This window comes from Triplophysa rosa, linkage group LG1 (genome assembly GCF_024868665.1).
Source record: "Triplophysa rosa linkage group LG1, Trosa_1v2, whole genome shotgun sequence".
NCBI lineage: Eukaryota > Metazoa > Chordata > Actinopteri > Cypriniformes > Nemacheilidae > Triplophysa > Triplophysa rosa.
In genome coordinates, this window is record NC_079890.1 from 2,604,620 (window position 1) to 2,615,189 (window position 10,570).

The 10,570-nt window shown below is 38.5% G+C and overlaps 1 protein-coding gene across 1 annotated transcript; it reads left to right on the plus strand.

Moving 5' to 3' along the window:
* The first annotated feature begins 12 nt into the window (after nt 1-12).
* On the plus strand, nt 13-5,903 carry mrps11 (mitochondrial ribosomal protein S11). The gene is made up of 6 exons (XM_057336411.1): nt 13-205; nt 797-907; nt 1,524-1,622; nt 1,837-1,966; nt 3,577-3,642; nt 5,562-5,903. Exons 1-6 carry the CDS (start codon nt 126-128, stop codon nt 5,667-5,669), a joined length of 594 nt encoding a protein of 197 aa, XP_057192394.1. The 5' UTR covers nt 13-125; the 3' UTR covers nt 5,670-5,903.
* The last annotated feature ends 4,667 nt before the right edge of the window (nt 5,904-10,570 follow it).

The window sequence follows — 10,570 nt, forward strand, 5'->3', positions numbered from 1 at the left end:
GGACATGTAATATTCCGTGTACACATGACCCTCAATGTCCGCAGAGCAGCGTAAAGTCATGCTAGTGTGTATATTTTGATAAAGTGCGTGAAATAAACACACACACACACACACACACACACGCAATGTACCGTGGGTTATACAGTCTCTTTAAAGGGTCGTGTCAGACGCTTTTTGAGCCCCTGAATTCAACGGGAGGACTGATGTAAGTTGTTTACGTGGTTGAAATAGCAGCTCCAGTGAACTTAACATGGTCATTTTTGCATTACTGTGATATGAGTGTTGTTTTTCCACGCTATTTTATCGCGATTATTGTACGTAGTACCATGGTAAAACCACATTGGGGTTCATGAACGTGGACGTTGGTGTTTATCCGGTTGTACAAATGACAGTTTCACATGCACGTGAATGATTAAAAACACATTTTCAATATCAAGCTGTGATATATTTCACTCGATATATATGTATTTTTCCACTTCTCACAATGGGGTTTAAATTCCAGTGTATCACAACAAGGTATGTCATATTGTAAATACCATGGTATTAATTACCATCTGATTCCATAATGTCCTTTGCATGATTTTAATTGGCTGTTAGATTGAATGCTCAAAGTGTTTTAGTGGTGCCAGCATTAAAGCACATATGTCTTATGATATTTTTACATTCTAGAAATACGACCGTCAGTTTAAGTCTATGGAATTGTGTCTTGGTAGTTTAATTCTCCACCAAACCGATGATACCATAAGATCACATTGTATAGAGGGGTCTCACTCTCATTTCTTCTCGTTTCTTGCAGTGGAGGAAATGTGGTCCGTCTGCTGACATGCAGTGCCGTCCGATTACAAGAATCTGATGTCAAACCCGTGGAAACCAAGAGCCCGTCAGCACCCGTCAAAAGATCAAAGGAGTATGTCTTGTATACAAACACAGACAGTCATCTGTGCACGTGCACATTTGCTTACAGACACTTTTTAACACACTGGTTTCCAAACTTTCTCCAGTTAAACCACTAAATTATTTACTTTCAGTGAAAATTTGAATAGTTTTTGATGTAGGGGTAGATATTGATATTGGGACGCAAACAAATACGATATGTATTGTAGATCTATGCCGATATTTTTATGATATGATGTCTGTTTAGTGCAATTGGTTAAGCTACCAACACGTGACCTAATTTTAACCTTACGTTTAAGTTAACTTTTATATTCAGCAATAGACCTTTTCAGTTTTTTTAATGTACACACACAAAAAAGTTCTATGAAACCTTGAATGTTGTTGATTCTTCAACATGTTGTGTGCACAACAAAAAATGTTATTGAAAGTCGCTAATGTTAGTCACATTAATTTGTTACTCGTATTTTAGTTTCTTTTTTATTTTCACAATACGATGATACTATCATATTGTGAACCTAAAATAGATGTATGAGAATATAATTTTAGCAGTTTTATTATAGATACATATATATATTATTTATGTTGTGTGTTTTATATTTCTTTTGTGTGTATTGTATTTTTTTGTTTAGTCTCTTTCCTCCATTCCCTGGTCAGGAGAGCTCGCTGACATGGGACAGCAAAAACTATGAAGGTTTACCGATCGCACACATAAAAGCCACGTACAACAAGTAAGTTGCCTGACGCAGTTCAAATTAAACAGGCATCCAATTGTTACCTTTCCTTTTGGTCAGAGGCACGTTTCGGCTGGTTATAAAGGCATAAGGGGAATCCAGAGACTTTGAAATGAATAAAGATTCAAACCGAATGTGACCGTCCACTGGTGTGATTGAGATTGTGTTTGCAAACTTTGCTCACCGTCTTCTGAATTTCATTTTACACCAGCACACACATTCAGGTGACAGACAGCGCAGGCCAGTACATGGTCCGAACCTCGTGCGGCTCAGAAGGCTTCAAGAATGTGAAGAAATCCACCCCTGTTGCGGCACAGACTGCTGGGATTTCTGCTGCCGCGGTAAGACACACAGAAATAAAGATTTATCACACAGCACTGAGCTGAATGTGAAATTAAAGATTGAGAAAGATCTTATTTCTTATTAGAAATAGAGTTTGTGTATTAAAACCGATTGCAATACACTACACATTTGTTTCAGAGCAATTCATTCAAGTCTGTGCTGTCATGTATTCGGTTGTCACAAGATCAAGTCTGTCATTTGGATGTCGTCCACTGGATGGCAGCGCATTTCTTTCTAGTAATTTATCGGACCCTGGTGGATTGTGAAAGTACAAAGAGGTCTGCTTGTGGACTTCTTTTTCTGCTTTATTTGAACATTTTAAGACATGATGCCAGTACGAACAGAGGCATTTGTAATATTAGCAATATGGCCAGTCAAGAACATAATCAGAGCAAAGAGAGATGCGTTTTAAATGGCTTCACAGGTATGAATTTAACTGGTATACATAATGAAGTATCAAACCAAGTGGCATCAGCGAACAAATAATCTTAGGCATCCTCAGAGCTAAATGCCATTTTTATTGCCTATAGACGGTTTCAAAGCAACAACTAAAACAAACGTCACTGCGCATACTCGCGTTTGTGGACAAACTTAACTTCCGGTACACATCTGCAAACAATAGAGAGCCTGTGGGTTATTTCCGATAACAAGCAAAAGAACCGTTACTTGGCTAAACTTGCCTCTCCATTATTTTGAATTTAGACTGCGATACCAATCTCAACCACTAGATGTCAATGTCCCATACGGTTTCTTTAAATGCGACCAAACTACAGGACCCATTCAACAAATCGTGAAATTAACATACAAGACAATTCAACAAATCGTTTATTTAATACAGTTATTATACAATAAAATAGTAATATCTTATTATTAATATATATGAAATTAAATGGTATTAGACACTAGCCAGGCCGATAAACAAACACAGACCGGAAGTTATCTTCCGTCCAGGCGCGTGCATCCGATGAAACCGTCTATAAGAAGTTGGACGCCCACAACGACACGCAGGTGTCTTTCAACAGATTAACTATAGAAATGTTTCATTTAACAGACAGAAAGTGTCAAAACACTTTTCATCTTCATTTTAAATTATTTCTATTTTATCGCGTCAAACCCAAAAGCTTAGATAAAGAAAAGAAAGTTAGCAAATACATATTAATGGACGCACCTTTTTAGTGCTATTGTGTATGTGCTAAGGTTTTCTTTCGTTCTGTGTTGAACATGATCTGAGTCGGCAGTATGCGATCAACTGTTTCAATGATGCTTATACTGACAATTAGACCAGCCATGGATTGAAATAACATCCAGAATTTCCGTTTCATGTTTATGCATCCCCCTTGGCTATTTTCATGCAGTTTTTTTGTAATTTCATAAGTTTCCACCCTGAAGAGTCTAATGAGAAGCCTGACTCACAGCAGTCTATATAATCAGTATATGACTTCTCGCTGATAACCATTCATTTGCTGTATGGACACAAGCGTTATGATATAAATGAGTGGTTTCAGACAGACCTCAGACTCGACGCCCTGGCAATTTTGTTTTCCTCAGCGATTTATTAGTTTCTCATTATGCTAAATTTCCTGAATTTATGCGTGTTTGTCTTGGGCAGAAGGCGAAGGCGAAGGGGGTCACGTACATCCGCGTGCTGGTGAAAGGACTCGGTCCGGGGCGCTTGGTGAGTAGCTTTTGGTCTCATCAACAGCTGAGTTATGTGAAAGAAGGGGGCAGTATCGCTTCTTCGTGAATTAAGGTGCATTTTATTTGTTGCCATTTAGAGATGTTTGATTTGATTGTAATATGACTTTCATTCGTATGTGTTTGGAATGCAAATGGGATGTCTTGAAATAGTGCCGTTATCACCATAATAATTTACTTTACAATATAACATAGTGTAATGAAAGAATATAAAATACTTTCATTATGCTATTTCACAAACTCTGTAGGGTAAAAGTGGAAAGAAGAAAGAAAAATGAAGTAATAAAATGAATGTGGAACATTCAAGATTCAATATTTTATTTGTCACATACACATTTAAATTGAGGTTGCCATGGTCTTGCTATCAAATCGCTAAGGTGTTACTAAATGGATTTTAGTTTATTGTTATGCAGTTGCTAGGGTATTATGGGTTGTTGCTAGGTGATTGATTACTATCTCAAAAGACCCCATCATGTCATGATATCTAAGGGATAATCCACAACTAGCCGTGCGTTAGCTGTGGATTATCCTGCTTATACCATGGTCATTTGCCAATTTAAAGCTTTTAGTGATGTTTGTCATTTTAGATCAAACAGGTGTAAATTATAGTTATTTTGTCAGTTAATTTCAGATGTAATCAAACTGACTGGAGCTACCCGTTCGTTAAAGGGTTTTAATGCACACCTTCCAGCCAATCAGAATCGAGTATTCAAACAGACCATGCACCATCATGGTATAAGGTGGTTATATCCCAGAGGTTGATTTTTATTAAAACTAGCAGACGATTTGCAGTAACAAAGTTGAAAACTATAGAATAATTATTATTTTCACACAACAAATATTGATATTTATATATATTTGTACACATTATAACTATATAACGCAGATAAAGTTTTATCAAACGTTACACCTCTGATGAAAGAATTATTGTTAATTTACTCATTTGTTTATTTTCCATTATCGTGTCATTAGCTTAACACAGTATTTATCAATCTGTGTATATCACCCAAATGGGAAAGCACAGATTTGGGAGTTTTTATTCAATACTCAAAACTGACAGATGTGTTCTCTAAGATCAGCTGTGGTCCACATGCTCTTACTCTAAACCAGTGGAGGACAATAAGACTGGATGAGGGTCTAATGAACCCCTCCAGAGCTGAGGGCAACAGGGGGGCTTTAAGATTTCAATGACTCCTTTACCTACCCGGGTTTATTGAGCCATTTATGTATCAATGCAAGCCCAACAACTGTGGTGCCAACTGCTGTAAATGGGCATGTTTACCTGACTACTGCATATATAACACTGCGCAACACCCATAGAGGCCAACAATTCAATTGTTATTTTCCAGGCAGATATTAATTTGCATCCCTTGTCTTTTATAATGTCTGACTGATTTACGAGTAATAAGGCACCTGTAGGGTTATATTGTAAATATAGGCATATCATTCGCTTATATTCGCAACATAGCGTGGCATCTGTTACCTTACTAGTTAACGGGGAATATTCTCTGTTCTTTAGAAGTTCTATAAAATTATCAAAAAGCATTTTTGCAGTCACGTTAAAAGAGCGTTTTATCGACCCCACTTGTCATTGCTAAACATTCTAAAAATGTTATAAAAACGTTTAAATATTATTTGACATCGTTAGTGGAAGATTTAAAAACATTCGGAAACCATGTTTCTTAATGGGAATGTTAGGAAATGTTCTTATAACGTATTTTTGTTAGCAGGGTTGCCCAGTAAAGTCCCATTTTATTTTTAAAAGAACTATACAAATTTTTAACTAATCCCTCATGCAGAAACAGGTTTAGCAGTATGCGGATGTATATGCTCATTTTGTCATTGGATTTATCTTGTTGCTGACTTGGCCGACATTGATTTTGCTCCCTCTGTGTATAGTCGGCCATAAAAGGGTTAACCATGGGAGGACTGGAGGTTGTTTCCATCACCGACAACACCCCGGTGCCACACAATGGCTGTCGCCCTCGCAAAGCGCGAAGGATGTGAGGAGGAACAAGCCCTGTGTACCCAGATATCTTGACTGTCGTTTTCTGCACATCTTCATCGGTGATCCAGTCTGAATAGAGAGACTGAATTATGCAGGTCATCCCAGTTCAGCTTTCAATGCTTTGTATTTTCTTTTCTTTTTTGCAATAACATCTTTAATGACATATATGTGTTATCTACATTTTTCTTAACTATTAAAGAGTATTAAAGGCTCACGTGTCTTGTTTGCTATCTTATTGAGCTACATTTCAGCTGCTTACATTTGAAGTACTTTCTAATGAATCGAGTGTTGGGGAAAAAATGTGACAAGCTGTGCTATTGTTTCGGGAAATTGCAGCAGAATTATTCCTCAACGTGTGCTTTGAAAGGTATGTTATTTTATATACATATACGCATTTTTTTTTTTTTTTAATAAACATTATTGTTTTATGTACAAGCACTTAATCCAAGTCCGTTTCCAGGGTGGAATAGCGCCCTATAAATAAATGGACCCTTGTAAAATTATTGCCCTTTCCTACCATTACATCAGGTGCTTCGTTGCCATGACAACGGCAATTAGCAGGAACTCAGGCAGGCGGTTGAATATAAGTCTGTCCCTAGTACCCATAGCAACCAAGGTCAGGCCTGCAACGCACATCTGCTTACATAGTAGCCCAGCTTTAGTGCACGCTATAGCTTGAGGACTGGAAATGAAAAAGACGTTATCTCAGAAATTGCTTGCATTTCAGTTTGTAACCCAAAGGTTAAATAATTAAGCTTCCTGCACTATTGTATCTTATTCCAACAGTTGCAGTTTCATTAACATAAACGTGGATTTCTCGCAAAACCTCCCCGCATATGATCCTTCATCATCAGTCCTTTTCCTGCTCTCCTTTCACACCACAAAACACGTCTCATCAGCGGCAAAGCGTGACTCCTACCAGCGTTTTAACCCAGATGGCCAAGCATTTCAGATAGCCTGTGTATGCGACAGAGGCTCTGACATGAAACCAGAGTTGCCCTGCTGGGCTTTTGTGGGCAGTGATTAGAAACTAGAGCCAACACAGTTGATTGAATGAAGAGTTAAAAGGTTTGCTCGCTATATGCGTGCTTGCGAGTCGTGCATCAGAAAGTATACCTGGCCTTGAAGAACACATGGTGTATTATACCCTTTTTCAGCTGGGCTATCAATTGAAATCCTGTGCGTGTTTATTTGTTGTGTGATAGCATAGAGGTGAAAGTTCTTAATAAGTAATCATTACACAACTAGTCTTCAAGATACAATTTGCAATGATTGCATGGAAATCTTAAATTCAGCTGTGCTTATGTTGTAATTTCTTTACATTTAGATCTTACATCATTATATTTTGCCTCCGCCTGACGATTTCTTCAGAGCTGAGGGTTAAACCGGCTGTAAATGTTAAAGATCCATTTGGAAGCTTGCATGACCCATGTAACCCTAGGAACCATATAATGAGAGCTACTCAGGCATCCATTTCCACATATTAGTAGCACACACTTTCCTACACTGCTGGGAGAGACCCTGCAGGATATCTGCATTGAATTTGCAATCATAATGTGCGTTTTTCATTTAATAGCATATTTATTTAAAGAAGGTAATCATATGAGAGACACATACATATTTTACCTGCCATGATTTGTCCAGATCCTTTGAGCTATGGACTACTTGCACAACTACTTCCGCTTTGTAATTATTGCGGCTTGTGCGTTTCCGGTAATGTTTAGCGCACCTACATGAAGATATGCATTAAAGGAATAGTTCCCCTTTAAAATCACCTTCTGTCATCATTTACTCACCCTGTTGTCAGTTTAAACCTGTGTGATATTCTTTCTTCTGCAAAACACAAAAGAAGATATTTTGAAAAATGTCGGTAACCGAAAACCGTTGGTCCCCATTGACTTCTATTGTAAGGACACAAAACCAGTCAATGGGGACCAATGATTTTTGTTACCAACATTTTTCTAAATATCTTCTTTTGTGTTCTGCAGAAGAAGGAAAGTCAGACGAAATGGTGAATAAATGATGACAGAATTTTCATTCTGAAGGTGAACTATTCCTTCTGGCATCTCGATTAGGTAAATTTCAGAAATGCAGCAGTGCTGAGCATCATTAACGTTTTCTTATTTTGTCAAAGATACTTCATACATGTTTAGGCTTCAATGACAATTAAATTAGTCCATACAATGATTGCAAATGCTTTTATTTGGTTAAATGTTCTTTTTTGGACTTGGTTTCAAATAAACTAGCTGTTTTTTCATGCTGGCCGGCCTTTAAAAAATACACAGAATATGCAGATTTAAAGACCAACTGAAGTGCAGCATTGTTTGCAGCATTGACGATATCTACTGAAACAGGAGGTTAGGGTGGGATAATATTGAGAAGCTCCTCCCCCTTTTAAAAGAATCAGCTTTCAGCCACATTTTAAACACATAAAACCAGAAACCTAAGGAGACATACTATTATAAAACAGAAGTATGTCGTGAAATTCAGTACAAGTAGTCCATTACGTCTTTTCCTCCTCATTTAACTGCCAGACTTCTCGCAAGCTGTCAGAGCGCTCAACAGCTCCGTGTGACAACCTACCCAACTAACCTTTCAAGCGGACCTCCTCCTATGCACCCTACCCAAACCCCTAATTCTGTTCCTCAAATACCAATCTTTACTCCTCGACAGTCCTTTTAAAAGCATGATGCACTTTACACACCACAATGGACCTACAGCCATTCAGCATTTGTCCCTATTATAAAATTGTATAGCGCACTGTACTGTATGTTGTACCGTTGCTTTTATTGTTTGTAGCAAATTGGCTCAGCGGCCCCTGCGACTTCTGCTATGCGTTTATAGAATGCGGTCAAGCCGCATTCCATAGGTATGCCAAATGGAAATTCTATTTTGATCACAGAATCAAGGCCGCTAACATCGTTGGCATTGTGACATTATTTTCCCGACGTTAAACTGAACAGTAAAACATTCAGATGCATTACTGGAACGAGAGTCCGGGGGCTTTTTCAAGAAAGTGAAAATGGGAGTAATGCAATAAGTTCCACAGAAATCACTAAATGAAAAGGGTCGAATGACCCACAAGCTCTCGCTGATGGAGACGTAATTGACATCTTTTTCTTTTTTACAGTACTCCTAATTCTTAAAGGCGAAAATTCAAGTAGGTACGTGTGAGGGTATTAAAAGCAGAAAATCCAGCTCCGTGTATAACTTGAGTGCTTGATAATGGGCTTCCATCCAATTATCCGCTTCTAAGAATGTAGACATATAAGTTGTAATTTTCTGTAATGGCAGGATGTGGACATTGGGGAAAAAAGGATAAAAGTAAAAAAAAAGATATTAGAGGAACTGTGATGTGTGCGCCGCTAAATACTTGTCGATTTTGTGGCATTTTTGGACCACAGGAGTCGGTCCTAATGTGCTGGCCTTTAGAAAATGTTGAAGCCGGCTCGGCAGAAGCATCTTCAAGATGACCGCTGTCCGCCTTTTTGTTTTCATCCAAAAATGTCCCGTATTACCCCTCCCTCTCCCCGCTCAGGCTTTTAGCAGCTCCTGGCGATGGTACATTATCAAAATGGAATAGGAGGCAGAGAATGGAAGATTAGAATGCTCATTGGCTATTTAGTCAAGAAGCCTAGTGCCCACTTGAGCTCCATTTGGGCGCTCTTACCTGTCCTGCTGCACTGAATAGCATCTTTGTTCTACAGACCAAGAGCCCGGCAAGATGGTAAAGCCGCTGGGGTTTAGAGAACGGATAGCAACACAAAGCATTATGAGATAAAAGACATTTCCTAGAAGATATTATGAATAATATGCAAGCCGGGGACAGGCACTAATTGTTGAAACATTATATTAATGGCTAGTCTTTTGTCGACCTATTACTGACCTTTTACAGAACAGCGTCTTTGGCTTAATGTAGTCTAATTTACTAGTTTAATGACTTTCTGGAGAAGTTTGGGGCATAGGAGCGGAAAAAAACAAACGCTTGTTGAATCTGAACACACTGAAAACTTTGTATGAAATATATAAATCACTTTACTGTGACAAAAAAACATTCATTCAAAGATTTAAAGCATCATTTCAAGGTGAACAGGTGTTTTCGATTTATGCTCAAATGAAATTTTTGCCGAGTGCGAAGTTCCCCCGTGTGACCGAAAACACCAGCGCAATCGGTGTGATTTGGCAGCAGCAAAACAAACTCTCTGCTTGTAGCATTTGGTTTGTCTAAAAGGTCCAACGAGGGATTGCTTGGATGATTAGCCATCAAGATGACAGATCTCTGTTGCTTAGGAACATGACGAGACTGCATGAATTGTTGCATCGCTTGATCTCCTCCAAGCAGACTCGTGGTGACAGCACTTGTTAGTTCCCTCTTCCGACGTGTATGTTTACGTATGTTTATTGCACGCCATCGGTTTGCTGCTCACCGCCGTGCTTTTCAACGCAAGCACAGCACTGAGGCTTCTAGCGCATATCATTCGAATAACCTATAATGTCATTTTTCAGATTCATTTGTTAATATTTATAAGTCCCATCCACGCCTGTATACGTGGACTGTCCTGATACTCGCAAACGTTTCTGTCTCGAGTACTGGCGGCTTTGTGATGCTGGTTGCCATGGTTACCTCCTGGCACCAAACAAAAGGGGGAATAAGGAGGAGGAGGGGGGAAACCCAATGAAAGTGGGTGACTGGCCCTGCTCCCTGTGTTTTGTTAAATTTTGTTAACAGGACAAAGGGCATAGTGAGTTTGAGATATATGTATTCAGTAAAGAATGTAAGCTACAGAATTTTTTACTTCGCATTCAGAACGAGCATTCTTGTTCTGGTCTTCTTTCTGCTTCATTTGCTTAAATATAACGTTTTCTTAGAATTGCATTTAATGATAACAGTGCGTCATTT

Bases quoted from the DNA above. Each gene is read 5' to 3' on its own strand.
- mrps11 (XM_057336411.1), top strand. From the start codon at position 126: ATGTACCGTGGGTTATACAGTCTCTTTAAAGGGTCGTGTCAGACGCTT. The intron at 206-796 runs GTAAGTTGTTTA...CGTTTCTTGCAG, and splicing joins AATTCAACGGGAGGACTGAT to TGGAGGAAATGTGGTCCGTC. The intron at 1,623-1,836 runs GTAAGTTGCCTG...ATTTTACACCAG, and splicing joins ATAAAAGCCACGTACAACAA to CACACACATTCAGGTGACAG.